At 39.1% G+C, this 20,924-nt stretch overlaps 1 protein-coding gene across 1 annotated transcript in view; it reads right to left on the bottom strand.

Annotated features, from left to right (window-relative positions):
- Window positions 1-20,924, bottom strand: part of ETFDH (electron transfer flavoprotein dehydrogenase) — a 59,661-nt gene that overhangs the window by 10,029 nt on the left and 28,708 nt on the right. The window contains exons 6-9 of the mRNA XM_075543639.1: window positions 17,209-17,286; window positions 11,372-11,518; window positions 9,753-9,893; window positions 7,997-8,140 (exon numbers count right to left, since the gene is read on the bottom strand). Coding sequence (XP_075399754.1) covers window positions 7,997-8,140; window positions 9,753-9,893; window positions 11,372-11,518; window positions 17,209-17,286 — 510 coding nt within the window. The remainder of the gene's footprint in view (window positions 1-7,996; window positions 8,141-9,752; window positions 9,894-11,371; window positions 11,519-17,208; window positions 17,287-20,924) is intronic.

The raw sequence follows: 20,924 nt of genomic DNA, 5'->3' as shown, positions 1-20,924 counted from the left end.
ACAAAGGTTAGCAGATTGGCTCAGAAAACATTACCTATCAATCTGTTGCCTGCAAGAGACACATGTTACGCTTGCAGACAAAAATAGACTAAGAATAAAAGACGGGTGGAAAATATATGAGGCAAAGGGCAACTTAAGAAAACCAGGGGCTGCAATAATAATCTCCAACAAACCTCAAAGTGCAAACTATAACAGAAGACAAGGATGGTCACTATATAATGCTCAAAGGATCAGTATATCAGGAACCAGTATGTATAATAAATATACGCACCTAAAGAGACACTCGAAATCTGTCAAACTATTCCAAAGATGAAAAAAGAAATCAGACTCAACGATCATAGTCGGCGACTAATACACCGCTATCAGAGAAAGATCACTGGGACAGAAGCTCAGCAAGGAGGCTACAAAGCTAAACAATATATTAGGCAACTAGACCTAATATTTATAGAGCTCTCCATCCAAAGGCAAAAAATTTCATTCTTTTTGTCTGTGTGTTCTTATTGTTTGAAGTGAACTTGTTTGTCACAAGATTCCAAGTGGGTTTGTTTTATTTGCCCTCCTTATTCCTTTAAGCCACTCAGACCACTGTTTGGGTTTGAGGGCTAACGAATCTGGAGGGGAAAATTCACAGTCTTTTCAAGTGCACATGGCTTATTTTTGAAAATAGACCACATGCGGAGACACAAGCTAAGTCTGAGTAAATTCAAACACATAGAGATCATTCAGACATCCCTCTTGGATCACTGTGCCATTAAGCTGGATATTAACAAAAGGACGACCAGATAAACAAAGGCAAACAACAGGAGTCTGAAGAACGATCTTCTGTGATAGGAACGGGTACTGGTCCAGATTAGAGTTGAAATTAGGAAGTTCCTAGAAACTAATGAGAATAAGAATACAATGTCCCAAAACTTATGGGATACAGCAAAAGCAGTTATTAGAGGAAGCTTGATAGCGATTAATGCATATATGAAAACAGAGGACAGACTTATGATGAAACACTATTACAAAACCTCCAGCAACTACAACAGGGTTAAAAACCCTTCCAGGGGGAAGGGAGACTCCGGATAGGGCAAGATATGACAAAACAACGATGTATAAATTACCAAGGGCATATGAGGGAGGGGGGAAGGGGGAGGGAGGAGGGGAAAAAAAAGAGGACCTGATGCAGGGGGCTTGGGTGGAGAGCGGATGCCTTGAGAATGATTGGGGCGGGGAATGTATGGATGTGCTTTGTACAGTTGATGTGTGTATATGTGTGGATTGTGGTAAGAGTTGTATGAGTCCCTAATAAAATGTAAAAGAAGAAAAGAGAAAAAAATGATTAGGGCAAAGACTGTACAGATGTGCTTTATACAATTGATGTATGTATATATATGAACTGTGAAAAGAATTGTATGAGCCCCAATAAATTGTTAAAATTTAAAAAAAAAAAAAAAAAAAAAAAAAAAACCCTTCCAATAGCAAAAGAAAAGAAAGAATAAAAATCAGGGAAGAGTTAAACGAGTAGGAAGACAAGGGAACAATGCAAAAAAAAAAAAAATCAATGCAGCAAATAGCTGATTCTTTGAAAGGATCAACAGAATTCACCAACCATTGGCAAATCTAACCAAGGACAGGAATGCGAAAACACCAATAGTCAGGATGAGGGATGAAACCAGGGAAATTACAATGGGCCCCAATGAGATTAAAGGATAATCACAAAATACTATGAAAGTCTGTAATCTAATAAATTTGACAACATGGAAGACATGGACAAATAACGTGGAAAAACAATCCTTCCTTGGATTATCCCAGATAGAAGTCAAGTATGTCAACAAACCCATAGCAAAAGAAGAAATATATATGGTTTTCAAGAAACTAACAATAAAGCTCCCAGAGCACACAGCTACACAGGAGGATTCTACCAAGCACTCAGGAAAGAGCTGACACTGATCCTCCACAAATTATGCCAGAACATAGAAAAAGATGGCAACCCCCAAACTCATTCTACAAAGAGAGTATAACTTTGATACAAAAACAGGGCAAGGATCCCACAGGAATAGAGAACTATAGACTGATATCTCTAATGAACACAGACACATAAATCCTTAACAAAATATTGACCAAGAGAATATAAAATTATATAAAACATATCATCCATCATGAGGTGGGATTCATTCCAGGGATGCAGGGATACCTTAACATCTGAAAGTCCATTAATACTATTCGGCACATAGATAGGAAAAAGGTAACAATCATATGATAATATTGATAGATGCAAAAAAGGCATTTGACAACATCTAACATCCATTCCTCATTAAGACACTGAAGAAGATAGGAATGGTAGGAAAAATCCTCAAGTTAATAAAAGCTATTTACGAAAAGCCAGCAGTGAACATCACAGTCAACTGAGAAAAGACTAAATCAATGTCACTGAAAAAGGGGACAAGATAAAAATGCACCTTTTCTACACTTCTATTCAACATTGTACTGGGTATCCTAGCTAACAACATAAACCAGCAGAAGGGCATTAAAGGTATCCAGCTGGTAGAGGAGGAGGTCAAACTATTGATATCTGCAGACAACATGATTTAAATATTGAATCCCAAAAGTTCTACAACAGGAGTACTCACAGTGATAGAGGAATATGGAAGTGTGACAGGATACAAGATAAAGAAACAGAAGTCTATTGGTTTGCTATATACATTAGACAAGACGATGGAAGAAGAGATCAACAAGGCAGTACCCTTTACAATAGTTAAGAACAAACTGAAGTATATAGGGATATATCTAACCAAAATCTCCAAAGACTTATACAAGGAAAACAAAGAACCCTACTACAGGAAACCAAAAGCAACCTCCACAAACGGAAGAATATCTCAAGATGGTGGATCACAAGACTCAATATAGTAAAGATGTCAATCTTATCCAGGGACTATATAAATTTAATGCTATCCTGATTCAAATACCAACAACCTAAGTCAAAGAATTGGAAAAACTGACCACTAATTTCATATGGAGAGAAGAAGCCCAGAATTAACTTCTCAAGAAGGACAACATCAAAGGGCTTGCCTTAATGGGCTTTAACATCTACTACACAGACAAAGTGGTCAAAACAGCGTGGTTCTAGAATAATGACAGATAGTCAGACCAATGGAAAATTACAGAAAATCCAGAAATAAAACCATCAGCATATAGACACCTGATCTTCGACAAGGGCCCCAAAAGCACCAAGTGGGAGGTGGATGCCCTCTTTGACAAGTGGAGCTGGAAGCAATAGATAACCACCTGTACAAAAATTTAACAAGACCCTTACCTCAACCCATGCACAAGAACTCAAGGTGGATCACAGACCTAGAAGTAAAACCCCCAAATATCAAGACCATCAATGAAGGAATCAGGACAAACCTGAGAAGCTTGGTACAAGGAATACACAGGCAAGCTGTAATAGGGAAAGGTATACATACAGATGAAGCTGAAAGCGACAAATGGGATATACTAAAGGATAAAATACCTGTTTGCATTGAAAGACTTCACACCAAGAGAATAACAAGAGAACTCACAGATTGGGAAAGGATTGTTAGCAATGACAAAACAGAAAAATGGCTTATTACTAAAATCTATAATACCCTCCTAGGTTGCAAAAAGATGAAAATAGTTAACCCCTGAGGAATTGGGCAAAAGATCTGAACAGAAGTTTCACTAGGGAGGAGACACGAATGGCCAATAAACATGAGAAAATGCTCCTGATCGTTAGCCATCAGAGAAATGCAAATTAAAACAACTATGAGATGTCACCTGGCACCCTTGAGAATAGCCAAAATCTGAAAATCAGTGAGCAACAAATGTTGGAGGTGATGTGGTGAAATATGAAGTCTCCCCTATTGCTGGTGGTCATGTAGATACCTGTAGCGACGGTAGAAAGTCATCTGGTGATATTTACAGCAAATGGAAATTGAGTTACCCTATAACCCAGCAATTCCTCTCTTGGGTATATACCCAGAAGAGATAAGAAACAGACACCAGCTAGTCTTCTGTGCGCCAATGTTTATTGCAGCGTAATTCACAATCGCAAATAATTGGAAACAACCTAGATGAGTGGATTAGAAAACTCTATCACTAAAAGGCACATCACTGAAAGGCACTGTTGATCCCATGTATCACATCATCTCATGGTTAGAATTGGAGGAAATTATGCTAAGTGAAGTTAGTCAACCACAAAGGACAAGTACAACATGAGTCCACTGAGGTAAGTATATTCAGCACAGTAGGTATTGAAGACAAGTCATTTATTTCAAACTGTACAGGTTGGGGTACAGGCAAACGGGTGGGAAGCACACCAAACCCAAGGATGTACATGTCATTCCAACAAAAAGAAGTGGGTGGGAAGGAAAACAAAAAAAGGGAGACAATGACACAGCAGGAGCAGGACACTGATCCACCCAGAGGGAGGGTATTGTTTATGTCTCCACAGAAATGGGAGTGTCACATCCATACAGAAGCAAACCAAGAAGGACAAACAAAGAATGAGGAATGAGAGCCCACACTGGCACACCCAGGCCTAAGGATGACATCCATGCATGGAGCTGCTAAGGCAGTCCACAGAGAGGACTCAAGGGCTGACAACAGCTTGAGACATGATGTTCCCTCGCTGGAGCATACCACAACAGAGGACAATACTGGGGACACACAGTGGGTAGTGTGTCCGTTCTGACCACCCCCACAGTGGGGCAAAACAAGAAGAGAACATAACAGATCCGCAACGGGAGCAGAGCCAAGCCACAAGACCCCTGAGGAGCCCTCCAAATGGACTTCAGGCTGGAAGGGGTAGTTCCTGGAACCTCCCAGGACTGGGAGATAGTTAGAAAGGCCAGCAGACAGACTTGGAACTAGGCATGCTTTTTTTTTAGGGGGGGGGGGTTTGCTATTTTTTTCTCTTTTTATTCAATCTTTTGTTTGTCTCCATTGTTGTTTTGCCTACCTATATAAGATAGGCATGGGAAGCAAGCCCAAGTAGTAAGCAATGGGACCGATGGTTCAGGAGGGACTTGCGGGTAGGAGTGCAGGAAGGGGGAGCTGAGTGCACTGATTGATCTATAACCCGCCCTGCTTCCCCACCCCGCCCCCTCCACCGCAGCCCATGGGGACAAGACAACAGAAATGTGGGTGAAGGGAAAACAGTAGTTGGTTTAAGACATGAAAATAATATTAATTTATCATTTATCAAGGGGTCATGAGGGTGGGAGGCAGGGAGGAAGGGAAAAAAAGGAAGTTAATGCCAAGGGCTCAAACAGAATGTGACTGTTTAGAAAAGGATAATGGAAACACATGTACAAATATGCTTGATAAAATTGCTGTATGGAATGTTGTAAGGACGGTAAGAGCCCCCAATAAAATGATTAAAACAAGAAAGAAAGAATAGTTAAAAAAAAAAAAAGAATTTATTAATAGTCTCAAAAGCCACAGGGGGCAGTTCTGCCTTGTGCTGTAGGGCCCCTATGAGTCAGAATTAACTTTATGAATGTGAATTTGCTTTTTTGGTTTTGTTTAATTTGTAATAACAGACTAATTGGTGAGATTTTTAAGCATATGAGGGGGAACACCCCCAAACAGGAATTTTTTTCAAAGCTACGTATTTAAATTTTTGTACAAAACAACCTTATCACCTTCAATGTACTCTCCATCACACTTATATATTTGTGAAATCTGTGATTCCATTCTTGGAAATATTTTCATCTGTTTGGATTGCTGACAGCGCTTCCCTTGCTTTTCTCTTCACCTCTCCTTCGTTGTTATTCTTTCTTGTCCCTCTCCATTCACGGAAAGAGAAAGAAGTAGCAAGGAGTGAGGTCAGGTGAGTAAGGTGCCTGGGACAAGAGAGGCAGACGGTTTTTTGCCAAAAACTGGTGCACTGAGATGGCTGCGTGAACAGATCCTGGATACGAAACGAGTCCTCCAGCTGCCACGAATCAGGCCTTTTTTGTTCTTTTCAGAACCTCTAAGTAGAAAGCTTGATTATCAGTCTGACCTGGTGTAATGAACTTGAAATGCACTGTGAGTCCACATTTTTGTCTGTTCGGGATGCTGATGGGCGTCCAGAATGATTAGTCATCAACTGACATTTCACCTTTTCTGAAACTTGTGGTTACTTTGTCCACTTGCGCTTTTCCCATAGTGCTCTCCTTGTAAGCTGTGTTCACCATCACAACCGTTTCTGTGAGATTTTTCCCAAGGAGGAAATCAAATTTCACAGTCGCATTGTTCTCTTAAGTCCGCCATCACAAAAACTGTGGTAAACTGAAGACTTCATAGAAAAGTATTTCACCTCTTTCTTTCTGTTTTTAAATCATTTAATTGGGGGCTCTTATAGCTCTTATAACATTCCATACATCAATCGTATCAAGCATATTTGTACATATGTTGCCATCATTTTCTTTTCATTTTTTTAAATCATTTTATTAGGGGCTCATACAACTTTTATCATAATCCATATACACGTCAATTATGTACAGCACATTTGTACATTCATTGCCCTCATCAGTCTCAAAACATTTGCTCTTCACCTAAGCCCTTGGCATCAGCTCATTTTTCCCCTCCCTCTCTTCTCCCCCTTCCCCTCCCTCATGAAGCCTTGATAATTTATAAATTATTATTTTGTCATATGTTGCCCTATCCAATGTCTCACTTCACCCCCTTTTCTGTTGTGTGTCCCCCAGGGAGGGGGTATTTGACCTTTTTCTATGATTGCAACCACGGGCATAGAAAACTAGTCCTGTTTTGAGAACAATCTCCATTATTCTGAGACAGAAATGTTTTCACATAGAAAGTTTCTAGGCTGCACAATGTGGTCCTGCAATAGCCCTCCACTAAGGAGCAGTCTTAAAGAAGCTACCATACTAGATGGATCATTCCTGTGTCTGGCTACTTCATGATACTTGAAGGTTAATCTGTAGGTACGGACAATCAAGTTCTATAGTCAACCCATAGTCAAATGTAGCAAACTCTGTTTTGACATACTGATCGGAGATTACTATCCCTGCAGAGGGCTTGAGGTGGGGGTGGGGGCAGAGGTCAACTAGCACTAGATCAAGATGCTCACTCACCTCATTGCTGGTTTATTATATTACCTATTGATTATGTTATACATTAGCTGTATGACGTGCCTGCTTTATGAAAGATCTGTGTAAGCTCCATTATACATACCCATTGGGAAATATATTCACTCCCTCAGCTCCTGTGCTCCATGGTCTGTCTCTATTATTTTCCACAATCGCTAAGTCGCTCCTGATGACCTGTTCGAGTGTTGGGGACCCCTGTACCCCAACAAAAAATGAGGTCAAGCGAAACTGCTTTTACAAAAATATTCACTGTGATCAGCGAGAACCTTCCCAGGCGACACCACTGGGTGCACTAACTCAGAGTGAATTGCTCCATGCTTGCCTAGAGGGAAAAATGCATACTAGGAAATCTCTGACCAGCGGAGCTTTTTCAGCATTTTTTGGGGGGGGTACCCCTGAAATAAGCATTTAAATGTAAACCTTAACAGAGGCCACTTAAAAGATAGAGATATTACTAGGCACTTGAGATTAATTATCTCTGCTGAAATGAAATTTGTCCTCCAAGTTTCCTGATAGCTAAGCAATAAAGGAAAATATCGTAGGTCACACAGCTTTATTTTTTTGTTAAAATCAACAAACAGATAAAAAGGACCAAGCATTTATCTCTACAAACTAATTTATTCTTAAGTCTAAGTTCATGGTATACTTTACTTAATCGGTCACTGTGTAACATGTAGCCATGTGGCTTAAATTTTATAGACTAGCAACATTCGAGCACACTTGTGCTGCTTAAGGAGTCTCATGAAGCTAGAAAAGTATTTAAAATAGTTCTATAAACACTAGTTGCTCTTCTTAATTCTTTAAATTCTTTTCCTATGAGATAATTTTCTATTCTTTAGGTTTTAAATGATATTTTCCAAGGCGGAATTAAAAATATAGGAAAAATGGAGAGTTACCTGAAAACCACCTTCATTGAGGGCTCTGGCTCCATAGGCAATTCTTTTCCCACCTTCCAATGTTGGCTGAATGCTGGGATGGTGTTTCCACCTCTGGAACTCTCTAAATGGGCTCAGGTATGGGTTTTGATAGTCCAGACCAACCTTTAAAATTTTATATTTAAATATGATATATTGTTATTTCAAAATAAATTAAGCTAAGATAAAAACAGATTGGAAATAATAAGCCTACTCAAATCAATTACCTCATTCTCTGACATTTTACATTTTTAACTAGACCAAAATATCTGATTTTTTTGTGTGTGTGTGTTAAACATTTTGTGCATTAAACATCTAGCAGTGACGGATGCCAAAGTGTAAGAAGAGCAATGCTGCTGGCTAGGATGGTTACAGTTAGGTCTCCACTTGGCTGGACCACGATTCTCAGCAGTCTAGCAGTTACACATGACGCGATTTGGCATGTATATTATGATGTAATCATCCTCCAATTTGTAACCTGATGTGGTCATCCGCCATTTTCACATGATACTGGTTTTTCACATAATGACTGGTCTTTTTGTAACCTAGCCATGCATGTAAGTTAAATTTGTTGTACTTATAGTACTTGGAGAAATATATAGTATAAGCCAAATTTAATGGAATAATACAATAAAATATTTGGAAATTAAAATCAAAATTAGAAAAATATCTATAGGTATCTCAGATTTTGTTTCTGAAAAAGGATTTACAATTTAATAATCATTTTTCAATACCAACTAATAATCTATGCTACAGGGTACTAAATGAAAGAACAGGGTATAATCATATTTGGGAAAAAAGAAGACAGCAATATAAAATATTGCATTTCCAGTGTATTTCCAAAGTGTTTACATTACTGACTAAACATTTTAAAAAGTAAAAGTAAGCCATTGAAATAAGTACATAAAAGTGGCAAACAAAACATGATGGGAAGTGAAACATACCCCCAAAATGCATTAATTTACATATAATATATGTATGTCTAACCTGGCATTAAAATATAAAGCTACCACCAATTGCAAGGTACAAAATTTTAAGTGTTATAGTTTTTCCATTCTTTGTACTGTTCAAGATTTAAGTTACTGCAAGGATGTCAGTGACTAAGAAAGGACAAATTGCTTACATATCTAAAAGTACTGGTTTTATTTTTATGGCCATGACAGCTTGCTGAAGCGGAAATGGGTTTTGAAGTCAGGCAGGTTCAGGTGTGAATATGGGGTTTTATCATTTGTTGCTGTGGTGGTAAGAGTACAAGGTCCTATATGATTTTCTAGGCTCTAATCTTTACAGGAGCAGACTGCTAGGCCTTCCCTCCCACAGAGCTACTGAGTAGGTTTGAATTGCCAACCTTTGTGTTAGCAGACCTGGGCTCAACCATTATGACACCAAGACTCCTTTTTATCATTTAGTATGTGTATTTAGGAACATATTTAACTTTATGAAGCTCAGTTTTCTCATGAGTAAAATAAGGATATACATATTTCATAGGATTCCTACAAAACGTACTTAGAAATCTTAGGAAACCACCTAGCAGAATGCTTTGCATGTGGTACTCGTTATTATGGAAGCCATGTGGGTCTAATTACATGAATGTACTCACTGACAATTATATCCATATATTGATAAAATTAGCTTTACATGAAAAGCAGTTGACATCCTCCAGATTAATACCCTCTCTTTTATTACACCAATTTTGACTCTCATAGCAAAACTTTCTTTTATGGGGGATACAACTTACCACAAAGCCAAGAGCTACCATGGGTTCACCTTCATTTAAATGATAGAGAAAAGATCCTCCATATGTATGTCTGTCCAAGGGCCAGCCAACCGTGTGGTCTACTCTTCCAGGTTTCCACTTCTTTTCATCGATAATCCATAACTTAAAAGAAAAGGCCTGGAGTATTACTTGAATGTTTTATGTCACCACAGTATATGAAACATGCTAAAAGTTAGATTTTATTTGTGAAAATTACAAATTAAGAAACTCATCAGAAACACACAAAAGAACGCTTTGAATATAACGGAATTATACCAAACTGCAACATGAAGACTCAGTCAATGAAGAGGTCAGAACAGAGTTCAGTAGCGGCTACTGGGACGGGAGGTGAATGAAGGAGGAAGAGGGAGTCATTGCTTACTGGGCACTGAGATGCTGCTGAGAGTGATGGAAATATTTAGAAATGGATAGTGGTGATTGTGGAACATGATGAATGCAGTTAATGTCGCTGAATTGTTCATATAAAAAATGTTGACAAAAAAACGTTGACATGGCAAATGCTTTATTAGAGATGTACTCACCACAGTTAAAACAACAATTCCCTACTCAAACAATGGATCAGAAAGCAGATTTTGGTTTCATATCAGTTTTAAAAAACAGAAAGCAAAATGAAGTGGCCAGTTCCAGAAAGTTAGAGTTAAAAAAAAAAAAAGGTAAAACTCAAGGGTCTACGGGGCTAATAGTCGATATTTTTCAAAGAAGGGAGCAAAGTTTCAGTACAACCATCTCTCATCCCCACATATTTGGGGCCTTAGGATCAAGACATTGGCTTTCATGAAAATAAACCAAGCCTCCACAAAGCTGTTTTAAAACAAACATGTTACAGAGGAAAAATCATTCTACATGAACTGTTTCTGAATGAACAAATCACTTAATCTTTTAAACAGAAAACGAGAGATACTTAGGTTCATTTTGAGATGGAGGGAAATTAGTGGTTGAGATTATGAGGAGCACAGGTATCAAAATTATGTTAGGATTAATAGAAGTGGGGTGAGGCCAAGGTTATTCAGGAGACTACACACTTTGTCATTCGGAGTTGAGTGGGTATGTGATGATGGGAGAAAGGTGAACACGAGAAACATCTGTAGTGTAGTCTGTCACTTACAAGTTTGTCTATCTAGAACAAGCTATTTAAGTTCTTTGAGCCTGCTTCCTCACCATAAAAATATAGAATTATAATATATATTAAACACGAAAAAGTCAGAAAACAACTCTCTAAGGCATTAATCAGATTCTGAAATTGGCGAGACTGGCATATGATTTTAAAAAGGTATTGATTATAAAAAAGAAGAAGGTATTGATGAGATGAGGAAAAGTTCTTTAGTTCTGGTAATGTCCTTTACCTTGTCCTGAGTTCCTGAGGGATAGCTGCATGGGGATATTTCACCTTTTAAAATTAACCAGATGGTAGACTTAAGAAAAATTACTTTACAGTATGTATGGCATACATCAATAAAACAGCTTACTTTAACCTAGCCCTTTCCCCAAATGAAACAAATTGTTCATCCTATTTTTCAGATGGGTATATTTTTAAAATGTAAACAATTGCTGTCTGGAATAGTGTATAAAAATCAAGATACCTCTTTTAGTCCAATCCCATAGGTTTGGGGATTGCAATCAGCTCTCAAATCAAACGTCTTATACAGTTGCTTAGCTAGATGCCCATGGCACCCCTCTGCAAAAATGGTGACTTTGGCATGCAGTTCGAGTCCTCTTTCAAATGTGCTCTATAAAAGACAAATCATTTTGAAACATTGAATTGCAATATTTGACAATTAAAAACATATTCATATTCAGGTAATTTTTAAATTGAAATGATTAAAGTACAGAAAGAAATAAAAATTTTACTAGTCAATCCATTTTAGAAGCACCCTCGTGGTGTAGTGGTTAAGCGTTGGGCTGTGATCCATATGGTTGGCAGTTCAAAAACAGCAGCAGCTCTGCAGGAGAAAGACTGGGCTTTCTCCTGTAAACAGTTACATTCTTGGAAACCAACAGGGTGGTCACTATGAGACAGCATTGACTTGACAGCAGTGAGTCAATCCATTCTGACTCATCACTACTCTATAGGGCAGAATAGTTAAGTCCTTAGGATTTTCAAGATGATAAATTTTTATGGGAGCAAAAGACTCATTTTTCTTTCAGGGAGTAGCTGGCGGGTTTGAACTACTGACCCTGTGGTTAGCATCCCAATGCTTAACCCACTGCATCCCTGGTGCTGCTTAGGTATAGAAGTCATTGCATATGTGTGGTATCAGAAATAAAAGTAGGAGTACTGCTGTAAATGAAATTTAATTTTAAAATAATATACTGTGTCATAATTTTCCCTTCACAGTTAGTTGATCAGTTGGTCACAAGGGCAGTTCCACCTTGTCCTACAGTGTTGCTGGTTCATATGGCAGTGAGTTTGGTTCAGCTTGGGGTTACGTTTGTATAAATTTAACAAGTAAAATGTGCAAAAAAGAATTACCCACAAAAGGAATATAAAGTGACAGTTGAAACACAAACCACCAATAATAGCTTTCTTGTGGCTTATTCCTAAATTTCATAACTAGCTAGAGCTGTTTCCCAAAGTGGGCAATACCACCCACTAGGGGGCGCTGGCACCAATCTGCTGTGCCCAGTGAGAGTGTTCCCACTTGTAGGGACCTAAACCAATCTGCCTTGGAAGAAGTACGGCCAGAATGCTTCTTAGCAGCAAGAATGGTGACCCTTTGTCTCATCTACTTTGTACATGTTGTCAGGAGAGGCCAGTCCCTGGAGAAGTGCATCATACTTGGGAAAGTAGAGGGGCAGCAAAAAAGAAGAAACACCCTTGACAGGATGGATTGATACAGTGACTACAACAGTGGGCTCAAGCGTAGGAACAATTGTAAGGATGCTGCAGGACCAGACAGTGTTTCCTCTGTTGTGCATAAGGTCGCTATGAGTCAGAGCCAACTTGATGGCACCTAACAACAACATATCCTTTTAACACTAACAGGATCATACTAAACATATTCTTCAGCTACTTTTTCCCCCCCACTTTAATTTTATGTTTCTTACTCTTGATCATATAGGAGAAAACAGAAATGTACTTTGGGGTATATAAAAAAATCCACAATTAAAGTTTTTTGGTTTTTTTTCCCTCACTTCTGTCAAAACTATCAGAGTTACTGAATTAAAAAAATAGAACAATCATGAATGTCTCTTATGAAATATCTTTCCTGATATTTTAATTTTCATATAGTTGCATCTGGGCTAAAATATGAACAAAAATAGTTTATGTATACATACTGTTTTATAAGTATTTTCACATGATACTGTATAATTCGAAACCACCAGCTGCAAAATTTCATAAACTCACAGGGGCAGTTCTACCCTGTCCTATAGCACTATGCATTGGCATCGACTCAATGGCAGTGAGTATGCCTACAAATTAAGCATTAATTTAAAAAAACTCATTTTATTGGGGGCTCATACAAGTCTTGTCACAATCCATACATCCATCCATTGTGTCAAGCACATTTGTATATTTGTTGCCATCATTCTCAAAACATTTTCTTTCCACTTGAGCCCTTGGTATCAGCTCATTATTTTCTCCTCCCTCACCCCTTCTCCCTCCCTCATGAATCCTTGATAATTTATGAATTTTTATTTTTTCATATCTGATACTGTCCAATGTCTCCCTTCACCCACTTTCCTGTTGTCTGCCCTCAGGGAAAGGGTTCTATGTAGATCACTGTGATTGGTTCTCCCTCTCCTCCACCTTCCTCTTCCCCTCCTGGTATCGCTACTCTCATTATTGGTCCTGAGGGATTTACCTGTCCTGGATTCCCTGTGTTTCCAGCTCTATCTGTGCCAGCGTACATGCTCTGGTCTAGCCAGATTTTTAAGGCAGAACTGGGATCATGATAATGGGGAGATGGGAGAAGCATTAAAGAACTAGAGGAAAGTTGTACGTTTCATCATTGCTATACTGTACCCTGACTCATTTCCTTCCCATGACCCTTCTGTATAAGGAGATGCCCAGCTGCCTACAGATGGGCTTTGAATCTCCACTCCACACTCCCCTTCATTCACAATGATATGATTTTTTTTTTGTTCTTTGACGCCTGATACCTGATCCTATTGACACCTTGTGATCACACAGGCTGGTGTGCTTCTTCCATGTGGGCTTTGTTTCTTCTCAGCTACATGGTCGCTTGATTATCTTCAAGTCTTTAAGAACCCAGAGGCTATATCTCTTGATAGTGGGGCACCAGCGGGTTTCTTCACCATATTTGTTATGTACCTGCGTTGTCTTCAGCGATCATGTTGGGAAGGTGTGCATCATGGAAAAGCACTAATTTTTAATGCTTGAGCAGATTCCCCTCATTTAAAAAGAATATATTTCACTGTGCTTTAAGGTGAAAGTTTACATAGATTTCCATTCAACAATTCATACGAATTGTTCCATGACATTGGTTACAATACCCCCAATGTGTCAAGACTCCCACCATCTATACCCAGCCTGTCCTGTTCCATCCATCTGGTTCTTCTGCCTCTCCCTACCTTCTCATCTTTGCTTTAAGGTAAATGTCCTCCCAATGTAAGGAAGCAAATTCCTCATGAGTATTAACTGTTTACTTTCTAGGCCAATCTATTCTTTGAAAGGTGACCTTCAGGAGTGGTTTCTGTTGCAGGTTGAAAGGTCTCTTGGGCAATCACCGCCAGGTTAGGTTATTCAGCCTTTCTGTTATGCATAGTCGCAATTCACCCTGATTCAAATTTGTGAATATAAACAGTGTTATAAAATATAAATGTTCGTGTATATAGAAGACTTTCTGGTGTGATGGGTTAGCTATTGGAATATGTTACTGGTTTATTTTAGAGACATTATTTTATGATAGAGAACATTATCAATCATCCCACTAGTGTATAAGGTAATTCTGTTGTCATTACATAATGTCAATATAGTGTCATTAATTTAGCTAATGGTATAAAATTTAAAACAATTTTGGGAAAAGGAAATTATGTAAGTATAGATTGGCTTCAGATTGTAATATATGAATTGTTGACTCATACAGACTAAACTTTTAGAAGTGACTGGACACTATGTACACAACAATGGGGGTTGGTGATAGGGCACAACTTTTAATAAAATTCATTAACAAAGGAAGAACCATGTCTATAAGATTAATACATGTGATAAGAAAGCAAAACCATAACCAAACCAAGCTCACTGTTACTGTGTCAATGCTGACTCACAGTGGCCCTATAGGACAGGGTAGAACTGTCCTAAGTAGTTCTTGTGATTAGTGGCCATCTGGATTCTCTTTTCTGTGATTCTGCCCATTTTCCTAACATCTCTCTGTTTTTCTTATCAATGCATATCACTTTTGTCAATGTATATAAACAAACTTAAAAAAACACAACTATGGTTTATCCTTAGATACTTTTGCTATACAAAAATGCTTACTTTTTATAGAGATAAAAAGTGGGTTTTAAATTTCTTGTGTGGTGGAATTGTGGTTATATGTTTGGCTGCTAACTGCAAGGTCAGAAATTCAAAACCACAGTGGCTCCCAGTCTTGGAAACTCTCAGGGGCAATTCTACCCTGTCCTATAGGGCTGCTATGTGTTGGAATCAATTCAATGGCAGTGAGTTTAGTTTAGGTTTGGTAGGATAGTCTACCTATTAGGTCTTAAGACTTAATTATCTGAACTTTTTTTTTTCAAATGAAGGTACAACATAGTATGATTACTAATGTACTTTTCCAGCAACACAATAAAATTAAATCTTATTTTTTCAATGAATTATTACTTAATGCATTTAATTATCTGAGGCTCAGAAGCCACACCGCCTGAACTCAAATCTTGGCTCTGTTCCTGATCAGTTAGTTGTCTAGTCTTGGGAAAGTTACTTAGCTTATAAAACATAAAATGCCCGAATCAGGATTCTTTTGTATAAGACTCTATTAGACCCAGGAGTGGAGCAAATGAATAAGTAGTAGACCATATGATTCTGGTATTCAGAGAAAAGGCATTTAATTCCTGTGATGACCAGCGGTCACTGAGGAAGAAATGTCAACAATGGACTCAATACTGAGCCCTTGGCCTCAATATTGAAAGGACACCAAGAAGAGCAGAGGTGACAGGAGGGGTGGTGATGGTGAAATACAAGGAAAAGCAAGAGAAAGCAGTGTGAAACGCCAAGTCAGGAAAAGTGTTTCCAGGACAGAAGTTATTTACAATGTCAAGTGAAGCTAGAAGGTCAAGTGAGAGAAGCTTAAAGTGACTAATGGACTTGGCCCAAAAAGTGATGGAAGAGCAGCTTCCGGGAAATGCCAGGGAAATCAACTTGTGGCGGGTTAAATAGAGAATGGAACACAGACACTGTCCTCATGATTCCAACCAAACTTGTAGTATGAGAATAATTTTTTTTGATTTTCGATGATGGGACTCAAATTACTAAGACATGTCTAGGATTTTATTTTGTATAAAAAGATATAAAATATATACATTTTTAAGTAAAATGCATATAATATTAATAAAACATTTAAGGAAATAGGAGTCCATTTAACGAAGCATTGTTAAATGACAGAATTTGTAGACTCCAATTTTATTATCATACTGCATATCAATTTTAAAGGATAAAATTCATAATTTACATAACCACAGGATAGGGAAAAAAAGCAAAACTATTTTTTTCTCATCATGACAAGCAAAATGAAATGATACAGTTGATTGCAAGCCTAGATGTGTATCAAAATCTCTCCAAAACCAAACTCACTGCCATTGAGTCGATGCTGATCCTTGAGAACAGTTTAGACCTGAGTCTGTGGGTTTCTGAGATTGCAACTCTTTACCAAAGCAGAAAGCCTCATCTTTGGCCCAAAGAGTGGCTGGTAGTTTCAAACTACTGACCTGCGGTTAGCATCCCATAGCATAACCACTATGCTAACAGAGCTTCTTCGATTCCCTAGGGGCTTGTTAAAAAACAAGCATCTTGGGCCCTACTGTAGGACTTGCTGAGCCTGAGAACTCCTGTGATTCTGGCTGAGCTAGTGAGACCAGCAGAACGGACCGTGAAGCTGGGAGGAGAAAAGCTTTGTCACTGCATGAAGTCCTGAGAAGCAGGATGAGCTGTTGGACGAGACGCTAGGCTAGATCCTTAATTCTGTTCAAGAGGGTCAGAGAAAAAGACAACCTGGTCATCAACACACATTTGTTATCTACTATGTGGCATTGGACTAGGCAGCACAGGATCCCTCCATGATCCTGACCCCCATGGTGCCTGTGATCTAACTGGGAAACTGTCAGGGTAACCAGCCCCGGCCAATATCACAGGTCCGTAGGTGCTTGCAACTGTACGGTGATAATATATAAGATTATAGTAAAGTCAGAGAGAATAAGAGATAGTTTCTGTCAAGCATACAACCATGAAAACATTTACCTTTGGTGCACCATCCTTTTGTATCCCCACATCGTTTGTGGCAATCCCTTTTACACTGCCATCGTCATGAAAAAGAACCTAAAAATTGACATAATAGATAATTTATCATTTTAGGATTCATAATAACCTTAGGGGGAAAAGCAGTGAACGGCCAAGGATTTCAGAAAATGAACATGCATTTTACATTATAGTACAACAGACTTTAAAATGTTTAAAGAGACACGCTTTGAAGGTGCTCCCTTCTGTAGGGAGAAATGGGAAAGGCTACAACCAGAGACGCTGGAGTCACTGGGTGATACAGTTGGTTAAAGCACTTGTCTGCTAACTGAGATTTGGGGAAGTTTGTGTCCACTCAGAGGCATCTGTAAAAGAAGGTATGGATGTCAACGGAAACTTCGGCCACTGAAGAGCCTGTGGAGCCCAGCTCTAGTTTCACACAGGGGTTCACCCTGCGTCTGAATCAACGTAAAGGCAATTCGTTTGACAGCGATTACTAAAGAAACAAGCAAGGTGAAACACACAGCTTTCTGAAGGTTCAGGTATCAAATGCCTGTGCATACAACTGGAGCTATGCAGAGGACAGTGGAAAGAGAAGAACAGTGTTAGGAAAGCCTGTGTCCCAAATGAGGTAAGTTGCCCCCCAAACAAACAAATAAAAAAAAGCAACAATGAAGAAGGCCAGAGATGTTTCAAGTTATTTTAGGAACAAGAAGGAAGGGGAGGGGTGAACAGATAAAAGGAGGAAGAGATAATTCTGAGGATGGTAATTGCAAGGCTCCTTAACACGTCCCTTCTGTCACTTCTCTGGTAGGAAATGCTTTTTGGAGAGAAAAGTATGAAATGTACAGTGGATTCCATGAAAAAACAGGAGCGACTAGGTGAAACAAGGACCACCAGCAACAGACAGATGAAACATACACACAGGTTTATTTGATACCTTGAACAGGTGTGACTGTGAATTAGAAGTGAAGTCTCGTTCAGAGCACCCAGAATTGCCAGAATTGCAGATCATTAATTGATTGAGGAAAAAGGAGAGACTCAAAACTCTGTGTATTTGTACCCGTGTATGTGTGTGTGTGTGCGCGTGCTCAAAAAGTGAAGGGTGTGGATTTCAAAAATCATCCACTGTGTCTGTGAACCTTATTCCAATCAAGAACTTAATACAAAGAAATGCAAACTCCCATAGTTGGGTTTTAAAAACTGCAGGCATACTGGGAAAACAGAAATCAGTAACAGCAAATAGAATAAAGGGGTCTATATGCTTTATTTCATCTTTATTCTCTGAGGGTAAATACAAATATACATATTTAAATCCCCTCCACCTGGGGCCAAGAAATGAAAGTCAGCTCTTCTCTATGCTTTCAGCATTTCTTAAAAATAATTGCAGTGATAAGACCTTTGTGTCTATGAGAGATCTTTTAAAAGAATAAATAAGTCTCTTGCCAGTCTTGCATCTCTTTGGAAGATTGGCATTTTGACTCCCTGTACCTGTGACAGCTTTGTACACATGCTTGGTTTCAAACTGTACCTCCCTCACACGTTGTCATGTCACAGTGAGCCTACAGGACAGAGCAGAAGTGACCCTGTGGGTTTCTGAGAATCAGATCTACGGCAATGAGCTTTGTTGAGTAGCATATATCCAGAGCCTGGATCACACAATGATCAGGTGTTTGGCGGCTCATCAGAATGTCAACAGTTCAAATCCATCAGCACCTGGTGATCTGCTCCCATGAAGATAAAAAACCCACTGCCATCAAGTGGATTCCAACGCATACGAGCCCTAACTAGGCTTTCTAAGACTGTCCATCTTTATGGGAGGAGACAGTCTCAGCAGTCTCCTGAGAAATGGCTGGTAGATTTGAACTGCTGACCTTTCGGCTAGCAGATCAATACTTAGCCCACGGTGGCACCAGAGCTCCTTCCTATAAAGAGTACAGCTGAGGTAACCCTAGCGGTCACTATGAGGATCAACTTAGACCCAACAAAGAAAAGGACATGAATGTAATGGGTTTGATTTGCCTGGCTATTCTGAAGGGCAAGGATCTCCCACTCAGATCGCCTGTGTGCACATTACAGTCTGGTTCTAGGCTTATTCAATAACACTGGCTCTTGCTTTTCTGTAATCTGTGGAGAAGATTTCTCTGGGTTTGAAAGAGGTTTCAGTTTTAATTAACCCCCTAACAATACATCAACAATATGATATGGTTGCCAAAACGTATTACTTTGGGGGAATTAATGGAATAACAGTGTTACAGATTCTATTACATACTCCCTGCGCCGCCTCCCTACCCCCCCAAATATGTGTTGGAGTGCTAACCTGGGAATCTGTAGTTGATAACATTTGGGAATAGGGGGTTTTATTTTATGTTCACGAAGCCTTATCACTGCAGGGTATGTCCATCTAATGACTTGGATGCTAACGAAGACAAGCCATTGTGTCAATGTAACCAGACTGTGTTACTTAGCCTGAGTGTGGCCATTGTGTCAATGTAAACAGACTGTGTCACTTAGCCTGAGTATGGCCATTGAGTCAATGTAACCAGACTGTGTCACTTAGCCTGAGTGTAGACATTGTGTCAATGTAACCAGACTGTGTTACTGAGCCTGACTGTGGCCATTTTGTCAATGTAATCACACTGTGTCACTTAGCCTGAGTGTAGCAATTTTGTATTGACCCAAGTGTGATCACTTGGCAACTACTTAATTTCTTTTCTAACTTCTGTAACTGCTGACCCATTGCCATTTAGTTTTGAAATTGTTGTTTGCTTGTAACCCCTCTCCTTTTACTTTTTCCATATATCATGAGGCCAACTGCCCTGGTGCCTTGTTTGTTCCACAGTATAAAAATGCACCACTTTAAGCACTCGGAGTAGAGGGAAAATTAGGTTCTAGCGCCCTTGACAGCTGGCCAATAAAGGCTGATCAACTTTAAAGTTGCGTATGGGTTAACTGATCTTGTATGGGTACATCAACAATACCGAAGACACTCAAACTATACAATGTAATGTTTGAAAGAGCTAAGAATATTTCGTCTGGAAAGGAAAAACCCTAGTCAGATAGAGGAGTGTTGCTGGGTGGTACAACTGCTTCAGTTTGCACCTCCCTTGCGGCACCATGGAGAAAACAGACCTGGGGTCTGCTCCCCAAAAATGACAGCCAAGGGAATTCTACTCTTTTCAAAGGCACACAACAAGGACAGCAACACAAACGGTAAAAACAGCAGCAGGTTGAGAGTGGGAGGAGATTCGTGAGTAGGTTTAAATTTACAGCTAGAATGTGGCCCTTGGAAGAGGGCTTAGATTTGTTTTGCAATCAAAAAACAGTTGATAATTTCTATTTAGTATAGGGGAGAGGCTACCAATAATCCAAACAGCAGATAAAGCTATCTTGCTCAGTTGTGAGCTGGACAATCATTTGAAGGTAAAATATAATGGATTTAATTACTTCTTGAGTGACATCTAACCTTCCAATTCGAAATACCACTTAAAAGACAACAACTAATTTTCTTGTTTTTCTTGTTGTTGGTAAATGCCAAGTAGTTGGTTCCAGCTCTCAGAAAGTGAAAAAGAAAAGAAAAACCAGAACAGAAATACAACCAGGGTGTCAATCCATCCACTGAAGGTCTGCCTCTACCTCACTGCCCTCCACTTGTCCAAGATTGATGTCCTTTTCCAAGAATTAGTCCCTTTGATAGCATGTCCAATGTATGTGACATC

This window comes from Tenrec ecaudatus, chromosome 3, assembly GCF_050624435.1.
Source record: "Tenrec ecaudatus isolate mTenEca1 chromosome 3, mTenEca1.hap1, whole genome shotgun sequence".
Classification (NCBI taxonomy): Eukaryota; Metazoa; Chordata; class Mammalia; order Afrosoricida; family Tenrecidae; genus Tenrec; species Tenrec ecaudatus.
This window is presented reverse-complemented; position numbering and strand designations above follow the sequence as displayed.